Genomic DNA, 18529 nt, shown 5'->3' with positions numbered 1-18529 from the left:
ATCAGCCTTGGAAGAGATTATGTTGAGAAATAAAAAAAAAATTCTTAAAAACGTTGTTTTTCTTGGTCAGGCCGGAAACTTATCAATCCACCCTCGTATATTATTACCAGAGGTGGTAATTACCGATCAGTAGAGATATCTTTTCACCGACCGTCAAAATAGAAATCAACACTATCTATCTAAGTTAATTGTTCAAATAACAGAAACTATTTACGTCTTTTCAGACTAGATGAAGCTATAAATTAAAATTTTTTTTAATTAAATTTTTTCTTACACAATATCTTCTCCCTCGCTCTGCTGGGAATCGAACTCCGATTGTCGGTCGGGTGCTTTTCCCTAAAGCTCATATGAAGATTATAAGAGATGGTGTATATATATACAGAAATTTATTTTTTAGGTATGTATAGTCAAAATATCAAGCCATTCGCATTAATTTCTTAATTTTTAAATTCTTTATTTCAAACATGCCTTCCTTGAAAGTCAAGCCACGGAAGAGTGACGCGAGAAAATCACGGTTTTCATCTTTTCGCAAAGTCTATTTCTTAAACGAATTTTCGTACAAAAACAAATGTGGACTTACGCAGACATCGTGGCTCAGTTTCGTCGTGGTTTGATTCCCAAAGCAGGATACCCTAAAATTAAAATATAATTAGTAATATCAAAAGGATACCTCGCAGAGAAACTCTGCAGTTTATAATTATCCCTATTGCACAGTCGCTAATGACCTTGGCAGTTAATGCAACCTTTTAACATTCAATCATTTAAAAAAATAATAAAAATGTGTAATTTTCAAAACTATTAGTAAAGGACCATTAGAGCGGCCGAGCGCTCGATCCACTGGTCGCCAGTGGTAGCGTCCGGCTTTGATCAGACAATGCGTTAAGCCGCAGTCTCATAGAACTGTTCCACTAGCCTCTATTTATTTAATACCAATAGTCTGTATTTATTTAACAATAACATACATGTGAAAATGCACTTTTAAAATTGCTCTACATTTATCTGTTTATTTTAGTTGATATAATAAGTTAAGATGAAGGAAAATAAAATTTACACTGTTCGTGGGTGACAGAATACCAAAAAGTTGGTTTCATGTTAATATTTTGTTGTTTTAAAATTTGAAGGTCGCATTTGTTCAATATAAAATTTCTTTATTATAAATTTAAAATTATCTCCGAGTCATTTCTTACATATAAAGTCTATGCAAAAAGTTTTAATATATGATTTCTTTTAGGTGACTGTCTGGGGAGATTATGGCCGATTGGAAGGACGAAAAGTGTTCATGGGCGTTGCACAGATCATGCTGGACGATCTGAACCTCAATGATATGGTGATCGGGTGGTACAAGCTGTTCGGGACTACATCCCTGGTCAGTGGACCACCTTCCCTTGGTTTATCTCGTCGGTCTTCAGCAGCCTCTCTCGAGTCTTTAAAGTTTTAAAAATTTTACACAGACAAAAAAGAACTTACGCCTTCTGTCTCAAACGCATGCATTGAGACATTTGCGGTTTTTGAAATCTAAACCAAAGTTTTCTAATGAACAATCTACTCGATAGTTTTATTGAAACCAAGCATGACATTCAATCTTTCTTGCAAACGACAAATATATTTCACTTTTCATCGAAAGCTTTACCACCAACTTTATTATTGGTATTAGTATCGAGATGGATAAAAATACCTTTCTGAATGACAGCTGACTACCTACTGTTCGATGTAACTTATCGGGTATCTAATCTTTTAAATAATGTAGACGAGACAATCCTGCCTTTATGTTTGTATTTTATATATTTTACACTGCTAACATTTGAATTTACAAAAACAAGTGAGAGATTTAAATAGATTTCTAAAAGCTTTGAATTTTATTTGTCGAAAGAGCAAAAATAATATGGAATAAAGGAGATTGAAGAGGTATAGAGAGAGAGAGGACGTGCTAAAAAATGACAAAAGGAATGGAAGTCAATGTTGGAGTAGTGACTAGAATTTAAAAAGAATGAAAGAACGCACGAGAAAATTGTTTTTCTAGAAACACCACTAGCACATCACAAATATGAGCTACAGTCTGAATTTTGACTATAGCTGTAGACGTAGCGGATATGTTCCTGGAGCGCCAAATAGTTTTAGGTATGCACTGAGGTCAAGGCATCGTTCGTAGATATATTTGAAAAAAAAAAGATTTCACGCACTAATGACTCATGACAGCTTTTATAAAATTATAATAAAAGTCCATAAATAATAAAAATTTCTCAAATATTCCTTAAATAGTACCGATTTGAAAAATAATTCTGATCATCGTAAAAATCTGCGTGAAGTCTTAAGTTATGAAAATTGTTGTTGCCATTTGATTAATTTCATTTTTTCTTACTTGATCTTATTAACAAATTGATCATCCTAGAAACAATATCTTCATTTATCCACGGCTTTAAAAATTAAAGTTTGAAGTATCTATATGGTTTAAAGAAATTGGTGACCCTCGGCTGAAAGGCATCAGATTAGCAGAAGCAAATCTCAGAAAATTCTAGTAAAGATTACACGAATAAATAAGGTTTTCTGAGTCATATGATTTTTTATTAATTGTTGTAACAATGTTTGTTCGGAGCTGTTGAATGAAGTACATATGATTTCAGATCTAAGGGGGGAGGGGAATTTGAAAAACATCTTATATATACTGCAATATTTTTAGAATGCTATTTAATGGCTTAGAATGTAGAACACTGTTTATCAGATGTGGATTAAGCGGCATGATAGGTGCATTCAATACCTAAATAAGGACCTTCGTCCAAAATTCTTGCAAAACAAGACCTTGAAATATTTTGAAATTTGTAAATGTCTGTTGTATTCCGAAAATGTTGCACCTAGAACATACCATAATTTTTCCAAACTTTTCGCCCCATATTCTTAACTGTGGGATTACGTGCAAGTACATATTGAACAAAAATTTGATTCAACGATTAATAAAACATATCTTGATTTAGAAAAATTGGTTTTTGTTCGTGTAATCTTTATTAGAATCGGCTGAGATTTTTTCTGCTCTGCTGTTGCCTGTCAATGTCGAGGAATAACGATTTTTAAGGCGATTATTAGGTTTGAATATAGTAGTGTTATAGTGATGAAAGAATGTAAAACTGGTTTGAAGTACCTGAAGCTTTGTGTATCGAAGGAAGTTTACGGTCCAATTGCATACCTTAAAATATGAATGACTTAAATGCGTTTTACATTTAAAAAAAATGTTAGACATAAAGTTGAGTGAAAAATATAATTTTATTTGTTTTAGATACTTATAAGAATGCAATTTTAATTACATAAGGTAAAGATGATATATACAAAAGATAATATGAAAAAAAAACGTATAAAAGTCAATAATATATAAATACCAGGAATCAACAGTATTGTTTAATTCATATTTAGTTATACAGTATAGTAATTTTTTTACTATTGCTTGATTTCTATATTAATCACTCGAATTTAACACTGCACATTATCTAATTTGTACAGCATTAATATTCTGTTGCTTATCCCTGTAGACACGTGTAAGTTGGTGATTTTATGATTCGGTAGAATTTGCAAATTTTAGAATTCCTTTCTTTAAAAGGTAAGTTTTATGTCGTGCTCAAAATCTTGGATATGACTTTCCTTTTTATTGTGTGTGTGTGTGTGAATTGAGAAATCAGCAGTCATCTTTGAAATTTAGAAAATAAATTGTAGCTTAAAAATAATACTTAATGTTAGTATCACATAGACAAAACTAGGATTCAAATTTTGTTTCAGCTCATAAAATGTTTAGTAGAAAAACATTTCAAAACACTTCAAGTGTCACTAATTTTATGCCACATAAAATTATGCAATTTCCTACGAATTCAGTTTGAAATTCTTTTGAGTTTGAAAAGTTCAATGTGTAACATTTTTTTACTAAGAAATAATTTAGTTTACGATGCGCAATTTTAAAGTCATTTAATTTGAAAAATATTTATTTTTAATTTTTGATTTTTAACCGTTCATTTTAAAATTAAATTTTGTTAAATGCAGTTTTGAAGGCTTGTAAAGTTAAAAATTAAAAGAGTTTTGATCATTTAACCAATTTAAAAGTCAAACGTTATAAGTCGATTAACTTTCAATGTAAATTAATTTAAAAATTTAAAAAAATCACTATGTATTATTTAAAAATGAATAATGGTTGGCTGTGAAAAACTTTAAGTATGAGCAATTCAGAATCTCTGTTTAAAATGAACGATTTAAAATTGTACTCTTTCCCATCAAAGGCCTCAGTAGTTGAACAATTGTAAATAAATTGAGGTTTTATATATTATTTACAATTTTCAAGTTTATAAAATTGTGCAGTTTTGAATGTTAGTATGTATTAATTTTTTAAAGCGATTTTCTTATTGTGAACTTACATTTTAAATCACAGTTTTTAAAGCTGAAATTTGAAAATGTTAATATTTAATTCTGTCATTTTTTATTGAATTACTTAAATGTGACATTTATTCAAAAAATTTCTAAAATATTTTGTACGTAAGAGAAATATCAAGTTTCACTCGATGACTGTGCTGTTTTAGAACCCAATTATAATATTCTTTTTTACTATTTCTTTTCAGTGAAATGAAGGCAATCATAAGTGAGCGCACTGCCGTCATGGACTCAAGTGTGATGTGTTAGGAAAAAAAAATATGGAACGATCCTTGAAACATTCGTCCATTGTGATCGTTTTTGTTGGTGTAAGAATATATAAATATTTAAAAGATCGTCAAAGAATGCGTCCTGCAGATAATTCCCGACTAGCTAAACTGCTAAGAAATAAAATTTGTCTCTCGCCGGAGCCATGGAGTCTGTTTAATATTAAAACTTAATTATATTGATCTAGGTACGACTTAGATCAGCGAAATCATAGGTACTCTCGAGTGTTGAAAGAAATATTTGTATACAATTTGCGGCATCGTGCAAGGACTTTTAAAGCTAGCAACTCGTGTACATGTAAGCAACGATGTCTCGAAAAATCTTCGATAATCCGTTGCAGGCGTCTTAGTCGCAGTATGTTTAACTACTGTATATAATGTGATAAACTAATTTCAAAGCATCGCGATGCGAGCTTGTTGTTGTGGTCAATAAGCTACACACATCGTGTCAACGAAACCACAAATTCTTCTTTTTTTCTACAATTTATATTTATCCAATTTTATTATGTATACTGAATCGTCATCACTAGTAAATTTTGAGCTGTTGCATTTTCGCAATTACTCTAACTTGTGGAATGGGAAATGTAACCCCTTGATGTAAAAATTTCTCAAAATAGAATTTTCAAGTCTCGTAGATCTTCGAGTATTGTAAATAATTTAATTGAAGCACGATTAAAATTTTAAATTATAAGAAATTATAGTAAGTTATTATAGATAGGAAGTAAAGATAAAGATGGTATAATTGTGTCCTGAAAATTAGCTAATTTTTTATGAAAATGTTCAAGTTTTATTGAATTAATTTGCATTGTATTCAATTTGGTTTAAAGATTGACTTTCGTATTTCTTCGACTTCAGTAAAATTTTATCATTTGGGAGTCAGTCTGGTGTGGCAGAATGTCGAGGGTGTAAAGTAGTATCGATTGTTGTGCTATTCGGCTTGTTGATTTCTGTCGTTGCATTGCAGTCTCGTTAAATATTCTTGTTAAACGAATAAACTTTATTTGTTTCGGCAAAGAACATGTCACACTTCACGAAAATTGTGTATATTCACGTACAGTTATTAAAAAATATTATATGTTGAATCTATATGGCATGTACCTGCAGCCTGCACACACGGTTACTTACATATCCTCAAATCATACTATACTGTATGCACGTGCAAAGTACAAGAGCTTGCGCATTTAGATGGAACTTTCTTTCGTGGACAAATAATTTTTATATAAATTATAATGAATTTTCTATATTTTCAAAACATTTTTCGATATCGATTGAAAACAGGCTACCTTCTTTCATTATTTTATATCCTCTTTCAGCATCGGTAGTTTCATTTTTTTGTGACATTTTTGTTAGTAATACATAATACATTTTAGGTTGATAGATTGTACTGAAGTCGAATTGTGAATGAATCATGTGAAATTTGTTATTATTCAAATTGCATTGAAAAAAGTGGCTGATTGGGTGATCAGAATAAGATTAATGGGACTTTTCGCCCAAGAATTAATTTCTGTATTTGCGAAAAAAAACGATAAGTAGGAAAATCCAGATACACAATCGCGAAAATAGTGTCCATTATATAGCTTCTAAAGATAAAATAATCCCTTGTACTAAACGGACTGTCAGTGCGAATCACTATGATTCAAGAGTAAATAAGAGAAATATCGTACCATATCTGTAATGTGCTTATCGTAGACTTGAGTGACAAAAATAAAAAACAAGCTTTTTTACTCACGTGAAAATCAAGTATAACGAAAAAACAGAAACGTGTAAAATACTTTGAGAATTACTATAAGATTATTTCTAAATGAACATTTTTAAAATACTATACAACATACGTATATCAAGTATATCCTATTTGATTGGTAATCTGTCATTTGCTTGCGTAGGTTTAATTTTCTGAATTCTAAGCTTCTGCTTTAATATAAAGTTATTTACTGAGATAAAAAATTGTTAAATTCTGAACAAAGTTCTTTTTTTTAATATAATTTAAATAACTGGTTAAAAATTGGATTTTTCAAACTTGAATTATTGTTTTTAAAAATCAAACAGTCGCTGCACTAACGCTTGAAAACATAAACTTGCATATCCAGTACTGAAGAGAGAAGGAAATACGAATCGCGGTATTAATTTTCATTAATTGTTTCTATACGTGACAAACTGTCTGTAAAAACTGTACGCTTGTACGTCGTAAAATCGATTTTGAAGTCTTTAAGTCACTATACGTTAAGCCAGTTCGAAGGGAATATTTGAAATATTAAAAAAGCTAAAGAGGAGGGTAGTGAGATATCATCGATTGTCTCCTTTTTTTAAAAATAAAACGAGCGTAAGATTTTCACAAGTTTCAACTACATCATACACATCCACATGTATGTAACATGAAATTGCACTGTATAAATGACAATGTATAAATATATTATTTGTAATCACGATAAGAATGTGCCATGCTTTGTTTTATTCGGCAAAATGGCATAGCAAGAGTTGCAATCATGGTCGAATATCAGTTTGTTCAACTAATTTATTTATTTAAGTAAAAATGTAATACTTCAGCTTTTTTCTTTTCTGTTATGCAAACTCAGTTAAATCGTAATTTACTTTTCTAAATAATAATTTTGGGAATATTTTTTTGAAAATCTTAATCAGATTTCAATGTTCCTTGATAGATTGGATTATGATACCGATAGACGCGAAATCCAAGTTACAGTAAATATAAATGATAAATTAATACTATATAGAAGAAGATTGATTTTTACCCTTGCAGTGCCGGTTTGTAAATAGGCATGCTCAATCTTAGATCACACAAACATATACACATAAGACACGATGGATCACATTTACATTAATATTAACGAACAAAAAATATCTGACTTTGTACCTATATAACTTTAACAAAAAACTCGTATAACGATATCGACTTTATCGTAAATGATGACGGATCACGGAAGACGAACTTTTACGGAATAGAAAAAAACATTCAAAAAGTGTAAATCCAGCGATTGAAGCATAAGAGCCAGGGGTACTACTTTTGTCAAGTTTAGTGAACCAGTTTATAGGTTTAAATTTATAAGAACGAATGAAGGGGTGGGGAAGGTTTGTGATAATAAAATCTTGAAAAGAATGTACGAGAGAGAAAACATGGCCAAATCATTAATCGATTATTGACTTCCGTGTGGAACAAGCCCTGCTTTAGTGTTAGGTGAATTTTATAATTGACTTTTGCATCGATTTATGAAGACAATTCTTTCACGTTTTGAATATGCTTTAAAAATTTGTTTTTCTACTGTATACAATAGAAATTATTGTTAACTTAATAATATCACGAAGTTATAAGTATTTAGAAATAGATGTAATAATAATTTTATAAATCGATGTACAGGTTGGTGATGAAATATGATAATCCCTGCTTCAGTATACAAAAACATTAATCGATTCACCTAGAACAGGCTTTGTAACTTTTTGATTTGTCAATGGATATTTATAGCAGGCCGGTTTTTTCTCGGGAATGCGAGAATGTGAGAAATTACAGAGATTGAACTATTTCGGAAGAATAAGAAAAAAATCATTTGGAGCGAAAGAAAAGAAATTTTAAGCAGTATGATTACTGACATCGATGAATGAAGAGGCTGACGAGAATCCGACGGAATATATAATCATCGTGCACGAAAGTTTGTTGCGAAAAGTAGGAGATTTAAAAAAAAAAACACAACCTGTAAATAAACTGCGCTATGGAAACGCAAGCTAAGTGAGATATATGTATAATATTGAGGCATCTTCCGAAGGATTCACGACAGCGCTACGTGTGACGATTAAAGCGTTAGGACTGTATTAATACCCCCAATGCCAGCCATGGCGTGTGACAATAAAGTGATTCAATGATACTCCTCTTTTTTTTTATTTCATCACATATCGTCATCAACCTGTGATTTTTTCTACCAATTTTTAATTGCAAAAAATCGTCTATCTTCAATCCTAATTTTTTTAATTAGACCTTTTCAATTTTACTCAAAGGCATTAAAACAATGGGTTTATTTCATTTTTATTCGCAGAAGTCAATTGCAGCGTAGTTTTCACAAATTTCAATAAGCGAAGTAAAATAGGGCTAAAGAATGCGTGCGGAGAAAACCAGCTGACCCGCAACTTTATAGTTCATATTTTATCATTTTCTTGAATACACAAAAAAAACTAGGGGTTCAAAATGTTGCAGGTAATCGTGGAAGCAAGGTAGCTGATTTCACCAAGTTGAGGTAAACTTTATAACGTGTTGTATACAAAAAAAATCGCTACAGATTTGGCTTTCAGAAGTGATTGCAACCACTTCTGAATGTGCAATGGATCATATTTTCTAATACCTAAACAAGATCTGCAGAAATGATTACATGAATGCAACATCTTCTAGACTAATAACCCAATATATTAAAAAAAATGTATTATGTTTCGGAGACCAGCTGGTTTGCCTTATCAGACCTGTATAGAAATATTGTGATAAAGTCGGAGTATGAAAATATAAGTAATAAAGTATAGTATGTCTTAAATAGTTAGAAAATTTTCGATAACTATTTAATTTTTATTAATTATTAACATAAAGCTCGCATGCTAAGAATTTTATTGAATGTTTTCTAATATATTTTCTATATTTTCTCATGTATACTATACTTATATTTTTATATTCCAATTTTTTGATCATATTTTTAGATCCTATATACTTTAATATGCTTTTTTAGCGTAACTGATTATCTTTTTAACATAAGTCGGGTGGGCGCATAGTATTTTATTATAAATCAAGTAAACAATTGTTTCCCTTGATAATCCTTTCGCTTAAGAAATCAAAAATACCTTTTGTAACGTTCAAAAGATAGAAAATATATTACATTATAAGAGTGTGTATTGAGATACGTATAGATACGTATTGTATTATGTCTTACTGACATTGACGCGAGGTGAAGAGTAAATATGGTTATATTCCAAATTGCAATCCATAGATTATTATCTAACGTTACCATGCGCTTTAATAACTTTATTTGCTTTTCAATGATCAGATCATTTATAAATTGTTCCTTTTTCTGTAAAGTTTTTATTCCAAGCACTTTCGTAAACAAAACTGTACATCCAAAAAATATCAATAAATTTGTCATTAATAATTTTTTTGTAGACCGCGTAGTTTTTGTTTAAACCATAAAAAATAAAAAGATTTAATCTTGGGACAAACGACAGAATCCACGAAAAAACTAATAGACAAAAGTTGTTCAATAAAAAAGAGCTACAAATCTGTCATATATCGCCCGTGCTTATGAAAAAAAACTTACAAAATAAAGGTATGAAGAAAAACCTTTTTCAAATAACCGTGGAAAAGAAATTGTTTATTAGGTCGCTTTGAAAAAAAAACATTGTTTTAAAATACCGTAAAGAAGAACACATCTCAGTAAAATGCTACGAAAAAAAATATATTTCGGTAAATGCTCAGAAAAAACCGTATTCCTATAAGCGCCGTGAAAAGAAACCTTACTCATGAAAAGACTGTGAAAAAACCTTATTTTTTTAAAAGCCGTGGAAAAGACCGTATTCGTTAAAACTTTTAATTAAACTGTTTTATACCAAGAAAAAAAGTATAATAATTATTTTGCCGTGAAAAAAGTGTTATAGGTGGACTATGCAAAAAGCTGTAGATAAATATCAAGTTAAAATCGTGTGTTTTACGCTGCCACACAGTGTTCAAAAATCGGAAAAAGGTGGCAAAAATTAGAAAATGTTCATAAAATGGGCCAAATTCGATTACTAACGAGTTTTTGAGGTCGCTGATTACGAACCCGATGTCCAAAATTCCGAAAACAAGATGGCGGATCCAATATGGCGGAGGAGTGTGCCTAATATACTTTCGATTCTTTTCAAAATTAGTGTAATGGGCTTCTCAAGGTTGCTGATTATGAATCCGATATCACAAATTCCAAAAAAATGGCGGATCCAATATGGCGAACGAGTATGCTAAATAAACGTTCGATTCTTTTCAAAATTGGTATAACGGGGTTTTGAAGGTTGCTGATTACGAATCTAATCTCAAAAATCCCAAAAACAAAATGGCGGATACAGTATGATAAATGAGTATGCTAAATAAACTTTCAATTTTTTTCAAAATTGGTATGACGGGGTTTTCATGGCGGACCTTTATAAAGGCCCTAAAAGGTCATCGTCTATTCTGCAGTTACTTTAAAGCTTTAAATAAGAAAATCTATACAATAGGACAGTTAACTTAAAAAATATTTAATAAAACCGTTTATATAGTATATTGAAAAAAATTGAAATTTCTAAACTTATGTGGCACACGGTGGAATATAAACTATGTCAGTGCACATATTTTGTGGACATATTTGAGGGAATTGAATAAGTCGAAAATACAGTATGTAAGTATGGAATTAAAAATAACCATGAGAGGTGGGTCTACTGATCGGATTAATATGAATTAAAAAACTGAAATCCAATTGAAATCCAAGTAAAAAATGAAATCCAAAAAGTGAAAGCCATCTTGAATCTGCTATCTTGAATTTGAATATTTCCAAATTCTGACTTCAAATTCGTAATCAGAGATCCTAAAAAACCCAGAGTAAAAAGTTTCAAGCTCATATACCTCTTTATTTAAAAAATTGAAATCACCATCTTGAATCCGCGCTTTTAAATTTAAAAATTCAAAATTCTGTTTTCAGATGCGTAATCAGCGACCTCAAAAACCCCCAAGTTCATATTTTCGAGCTGATATAACACTTTTTTCAACATTTTGAAATCGCCATCTTGAATCCACCATCTTAAATTGAAAATTTCGAACTTCTGACTCATTTTTCTTTTTTTTCAAAATTTTCAAATCGTCCTCTTGCATCCGCCATCTTGAATAAAAATTTTCGAAATTGTGACATCATATTCGTAATCAGCGACCCCAAAAACCCCCGATTAGGAATTTTTAAGTAAATTCACTGAACAGAAAAATACGTGCAACAAAGGTTTAATCTAAAAAATACAAGAATTTAATGTTAAATTATAAAACATATTTTATTATTAATAAAATAATAAACCATTATAATTATAACAATAGGAAAAATTAATTATTCACTTGAAGAAACGATGTGAAAAGATTTGCTTCCTGAGCGTTTTCATAAGTATTTTTTGACGATGCCTTCTTAATGAGTTAGTTATCACGGTATTTTTATGAATAAGGTTTTTTTCACGGCATTTTCACAAAAAATATTTTTTTCCTGGCGTTTTCACGAGTAAACTTTTTTCTCACGGCGCTTCTTAAAAAGAGTTTTTTTTCACAGCGTTTACCAATATGTATTTTTTTCACAGTGCTTACTGACATATATTTTTGTTCATCACATTTTATGAGATGAGTTTTTTTTTAATGGCGTTATGACAAGAAGTGTTTTTTCACAGCGATATAATTTACGGGTTCATTCTCAAAATCACCGGCGATATAATGTTTGGAAAAGACGCGTCGTTTTAGTTTCAATCGTAAAAAATAACATTAAGGAACAAATGAAATTTTTTGAAAAACAACACAGGGTGCAAAAACATCAATCAACAAAAGTTTTTCATTAAAAAAATCTAAAAATCTGTTTTGAATTATTTTTCGATAGGATATGTAATTTCTGTTAAAATCGTATTAAAAACATTTGAATCTGAGAATTTTAGGTTATTTAATTTAGGTGATGAGTTGGTCACATGACCAAATTCCTGCCTTATCGAAAGATTTTTTATTTCCTAACTTATTTTCAGACCAAGCGCCACTGCGAGTTGAAAATTTAAGATGACAAATAAGAAGCACTAAGGAAGGTGGGCCTGGTCCTAAATTTTTATAATTATGAAAAAAGTTTTTTTGTCAATAATTTTTTTCTTGCTTTTTCATATATATTAACATTCAGGACCAGGCCCACCTTTCTTAGTGCTTCTTATTTATTATCCCAAATTTCCAACCCGATGTAGAGCTTCGTGTGAAAATAAGTTGGGTAATTCAAAAAGTGTCGTTAAGGTAGGAATATGGTCACGTGTCTTACTCGTCACATAGCTTCAAGCATTTCAATCGGCCACTATATAGACACTATCGATTTAGGTATATTTCATTCAATTATTTTTCTTTTTGTTTAAACCAGAACTCATAACCAGCCTCATGCATCGCCCCCACTTTTCTGTTTTCTTACGATCCGGAGGGGAATTGTCGGTTAAATTAATCCAACAGATGGCGCCACAAAAAGTAGGTCTGTCTTTTTCATTGAATTGCATTAAAAAAAGCAAAATTAATTAAAAACTTGATGCTGTTTGCAAATAAACAAAACAAAATAGATGAAAAAATAATTCTAACTATTACTTATTATTAAAAAAAAGAAAAAGCCATGAAAATATGTAGTTAAATATGAATAAAATTTAATTTTGAGATACATTTTGAAAGCAGTTTGAACTTTATATTTTTGTGATTTATTTTGCTCATATTATTGATTTTATTATTTGTTAAAGGTAAACAAAATTATTTTTTGTTAAAATTATTAATGTAGCTAATGAAAAATTAATAATATTAAAGACCTCAATGACAAAAATATTTAAAACATATACATGATCAGAAGAATAATAAAAAATATATGACGTATATTGTCTATTGAGGGAATAATGTGGTAAAAAGTTAATGAAAAGACTAATAAATGAGAAAGTGGATTTGATATTATTTAATATAATGTATATATTTATTTAAATTGAACAGAATATCATATATAAATTTATACAGTGCAATCATTTATTTGTTGCTTAATCTTGAAAGCTTTTTTTTCACTGCATTCAACCCCTAATATTTTTATTAAAAATTTTTCATTCAAAGGAGATTTTGAATTAAATAGTTAATTGTATTATTGCAAACCTCATTTCTAAAATGAACATACTATAAACTATTAAACTATATAAGCAAACGTACCGTACTCATGACGGGCAGTAGGAGGAAATTCACTTTTTTCGTTCAGCTTGACGCTTCGAACTTTTGTCTTCTCTATTTGTTTATTAATAATTTTTTTACTTAAAGCATGGAAAAACTGAAATTTTTTACATAACAATTTTTTACGCTTTGATAACTGATCCGGAAAACTTTATATTGTATGAAATTAATGTTTAGGGGCTCATAAAATACAAATAATTTGTTTATCTTTCCATCTATTTGTTGGCAACAAATTTGATAAACAAATTAACAAATAGTCTTATTATCGGTCAAATTTGTTGGTGCGAAAAGTGCTTCACATTAATAGGAATTACATTTAATAACACAAATAATTTAAAAGTTTATAATAACTAATGTTATAAACAATTCTTGTGGCAAAATATTAAAATTTGAGATTTTTCAAATGATTATTTCCTTCAAGCGCCAAGAAGACTTCAGGTATTTTCTAAAACAAAAAATATTTAATAATATTTGATTAAATATAACAATTTAAATTTTTGTAAATACATTAGATAAAGAAATTCAAAATTATGATCCTTTCGCATAGAATTTTTTTTACACTGGAAATATTTTAAGCTGTTGGGAGAATAATTGCTAGTCACAAAAATATGTGAGAAGTTAACAATAACCATTGTTATGAATAATTCTAGTGACGAAATATTCAAATGTAAGGTTTTATCAAAATTTTTATTATCTTTAATCGCTACAATGGCTACGGATATTCCTAAAAAAATATATTTTTGATCATATTTATTAGAATGTAATAACTTATATGTTTATAAACAATTTACATAAAGAATGTCCCAATGTTGGCAGTATCATTCGGAAAAAGTCGGGTTTTCAATCGTAATAGATTGGAAATGAATTATAACACTGCATGTTAAGATTCACTCAATACAAAATCTTTTGTCAATAATCCACCGACTTGGCCATCAAAGAAAATTTAAATTTGATAAACCCTGAAGTTTAAATATTTTGTCACAAGGATTGTTAATAACAGTCGTTATTGTTAACTCTTCTAATATTTTTGTGACTAGCAGTCATTCGTCTAATAGCTTAAAAAACATTTCCAGTGCAAAAAATTTTTCTTTGCGAAAGGGCAAACATTTTAAATTTGTTTACCTAATTTGTTTACAAAAATTTTAATTGTTATATTTTATCAAATATTATTATATATTTATTATTTTAAGGAATATCTGAATTGAATTGTAAAAAAATTGAATATTTTCGTTATTAAATGTCATTCCTACATTAATGGGAAGCACTTTTAGTAAAAAAAAATTTTTCATCGATAATAAGACTTTGTCCATACTTTGACTGGAAAAATCATGAATAAAAAAATAGAGGAGACAAAATTTCGGAGTGTCAAGATCTATAGAATTTGATGATCTTTAATTTAAAACCGAAAAATTCAAAATCGCAATAAAGTTGAAGGCTCTGGACATTTTTGAATGAAAAAAGTGCATTTCCTCCAACTGTGCGTCATGAGTACAGTACGTTTGTTTATAGATTTTAATAGCTTATAGTCCGTTTATTTTAGAAATAAGGTTTGCAATAATATAATTAACTATTTAATTCAAAATCTCCTTCAAATATTAATTTTTAAATAAAATTATTAGGGGCTAAATGCAGCGAGAAAAAAGCTTTCAAGATTAAGAAACAAATCAATTATTGAACTGTATAAATGTATATATGATGTTTGGTTCAATTTAAATAAATATATATATATTATATTAAATCCATTTTCTCATTTATCATTCGTGTCATTGACATTTTTCCAAATGATTCCCTCAAACATTTTAATTACAATTACCACTACTCTTTAAAAATATTTCCTTCAAAACTTGAAATTTTTAAGATTTTAAAGGAACAAAGATTCTTTACTTTGCAACTTAAGTTGTAGTCATTGAGGTCTTAAATATTATTAATTTTTTTATTAGCTATATTAATAATTTCAACAATAAATAATTTTGTTTAACTTTAACAAGTAATAAAATCGATAATATGAGCAAAATAAATAAAAAAAATATAAAGTTCGAACTGCTTTCAAAATTTATCTCAAATCGTAATAAAAACTATTCACAAAAGAAAATTACAGGCCAGAAAAAAGAAAAACTTTATTTTAAAAATTTATAATCACTATAATATCGAATAGTTATCGGAGTATAGTATCGTAAAACTCAATACTCTGCCTCTTTCTTTCACTGCGATAGAGAGAGAAGCGGCTGCGCATACGCCATGCGCAAACCAAAAATGCGTCCATGTTTGCATTTTATTATAATCACAAATATTTAATTCAGTGATTTATATAATTTATTATGATTTATTGAAAAAATTGCTATTTATATAAAATTGCATTTCACTAACATATATGTAAATTTTATTACAATTTCAATATAATAATAATTAAAATATTTAAATTAATTTGATATTTTATTTTACGCAATTCATATTTATAAAATAGGTTTCTTATGATGGACATTGTTGAATTTTAAAAACCCAATTTATTTACGGCCCTAACTTAACTGCATTTTCCTATTCAGATTTACTTGCAGCCACTTCCCATTCACTACATTTAAATAATAAACAGCACAATCTGCATTATAGAATTCATCGGACTTCATCAAACATTAATTGTATGATGTAGATTCGTTTATGTAAAAGGGAACCTGCCCTTCTCCATTCAGTTTGACATCCTTCAAACTCTATTTCATAGAGAACTTGACACGATTCATGCGTTTCTTCTGTCAATCGTAAATTACGTATTGAACTTAATTTATTTTTTTAAAGTTATGTTCTCCTATTCAGAATGCCTTAAAACTATAGAACGAGTACATTTCCGAATGTGGCTTGGCAGGTTTAATTGATTCCAAATAGCTGACCAATCCAAAGAGTCCCAAAACAAATGAAATGCAACTTTGTCAATCTGGAATTTTAACTTTTAACATACACAATTTCAAAGCGCTCCAGTTCGGTCGTTTTTTTTCCTGGGTAGCTACACAGTAAAAAAAGATTTGTGTATAATTACAAAGTTTCGGAAAATTACATATTGTATCATTGTAAATATCACACACTTCACTGTGTGATTTTACAAAAGTGTGAGGAATTATATCCTCTAGAGATTTGAGTAAAAGGTCCCTCGAATAGCAGTGTAATATTAAACACTCGATAAAAATAAAATCACACATTCCGAAGGGAAAATTCAGTCGCAGCGTGTAAAAATACCGTGCGTCGGTAAAATCACTTTCCTGTGATTGAAAATTACATCGAGATTTTTAATTTTACTAAAAATCTTTAATTTTACCCTGCCGGAAACTGGCAGGTTTTTGATTTATAATTAATTGAAAATTTAGACTAATTAATCAAATAATATGTGAATACGAAAGCGTCTCTCGTCAAAAATAGATAAAAATTCGAGCTATTCCTATTTTTCCTTTTACATTTTCTGCTCTTGGAACGGAAAAAATGTGGTTATGCTAAACATATATTTATATTTTTGTTATGGAATATTTAAATATAAAAAATACCCATAGTATCTCATGTGTTTTAGGTATAGGTGGTAACGTGTCCGGCTTGTGTTTGTTCAATCTCCATGAAATTGTATACAAGTGACCGAAACCTGTCACCCTAATAAACTTTATTTTATTTTATTCTTTCACATAAGGAATCTTACATTTTTGGAATATCACAACAGATTCAATAGTAAAATTCATCGCTAGGTGAATTATTACAATTTTTCGTAAAGTTACTCCGATACACGAGGGTCCTTTTCTTTACATCCACGAGAGATGTAAAATTCAATAGATTTTTTTACAGTGTATTTCTTGACGTGTAAATGCAACCCGCCTTTCACACTGACATTTGAAAAGATGTGGAACAGGAGTCGATTGGCATCGCGCAACAGTGACTGTTCCAATAAGAGTTACAAAGAGTTACAAATATTCTTTAACTTCATTCCGTAAAATTCTCTTAAAATTATTTTATTATTTGGCGTACAAGTTACAAGAGACATTACTGCATGGTAAAAATTATTTTAAATATAGAACCACGTTCTTAAAATAAGAAGAGAAAAGCATTCTATAGCCAATGTAGCCAACCTTCACAATGTTGGCATTGTTTTGTTGGTTTTTTATTACCTTTATCGTTCAGAGAGTCGAGTCGTCCTGAGCAGAAAAGATTTATTGAATGTGTTTTGATCTTAAAACACGAAGTATGGGATCTAGAATTAAAGGTCGAATGATTCTTTTCAGAATTCAGGATTTATGATTCATAATCATTAGAACCTAAAAACGTAAATCCTAGAAACATTTTTATCTGTAGGTAAAATCAATTAACTTCGTATAATTTTGCGTACATTATTTTGTTTCAAAAAATACTGCTGACTGGAAAATGTAAAATTTTGAACATATAATTATAATAATTCTCCTAACCAAACCGAACCAGATTTTCAATCCGAATCCATCCGAACTCAGATTTATATAATACACTAAATTTTAAATCTCAATCAATCCGATTTCAGATTGAATTGGATTCATTCTGATTGGAAATTTCGTTCAGATAGGTTCGTATTGAATCGGATTGAGTCAGATTAATTTGTAACCGATTTCGATCGAAAGAAATTGAGAATTTTTTTCGGATTGGGTTAGACAGTTTCGAATTGGTTCGAATGCAGATTTTGGAATGATTCGCATTGTTTCGGAATTAATTTCTATCCAAAACTTTCGCCAGGGAGGGTGACCAGACGTCCTTCTTTGGAAGGACATGTTCTTCTTTTTCTATGGTTGTCCTTCCGTCCTTCTTTTTTGTCCAATGTTCTTCTTTTTCGAGATTTTTATAATATTTCGCGTTTTGTTTATTACGTGGACCCAATTTTGTCCACAATATCTGAGGGGAAGTCTAAGGTCGAGGG

General features: G+C 29.6%; 1 protein-coding gene across 1 annotated transcript in view; it reads left to right on the top strand.

Moving 5' to 3' along the window:
- LOC117167819 (regulating synaptic membrane exocytosis protein 2) overlaps positions 1–4660 on the top strand; it is a 124374-nt gene extending 119714 nt beyond the window's left edge. Inside the window, exons 22-23 of the mRNA XM_033353022.1 lie at positions 1232–1366; positions 4590–4660. Of these exons, the coding sequence (XP_033208913.1) occupies positions 1232–1366; positions 4590–4592 (138 nt within the window). The 3' untranslated portion in view covers positions 4593–4660. The remainder of the gene's footprint in view (positions 1–1231; positions 1367–4589) is intronic.
- Positions 4661–18529: the final 13869 nt, after the last annotated feature.

Source organism: Belonocnema kinseyi, chromosome 2, assembly GCF_010883055.1.
Source record: "Belonocnema kinseyi isolate 2016_QV_RU_SX_M_011 chromosome 2, B_treatae_v1, whole genome shotgun sequence".
Classification (NCBI taxonomy): Eukaryota; Metazoa; Arthropoda; class Insecta; order Hymenoptera; family Cynipidae; genus Belonocnema; species Belonocnema kinseyi.
This window is presented reverse-complemented; position numbering and strand designations above follow the sequence as displayed.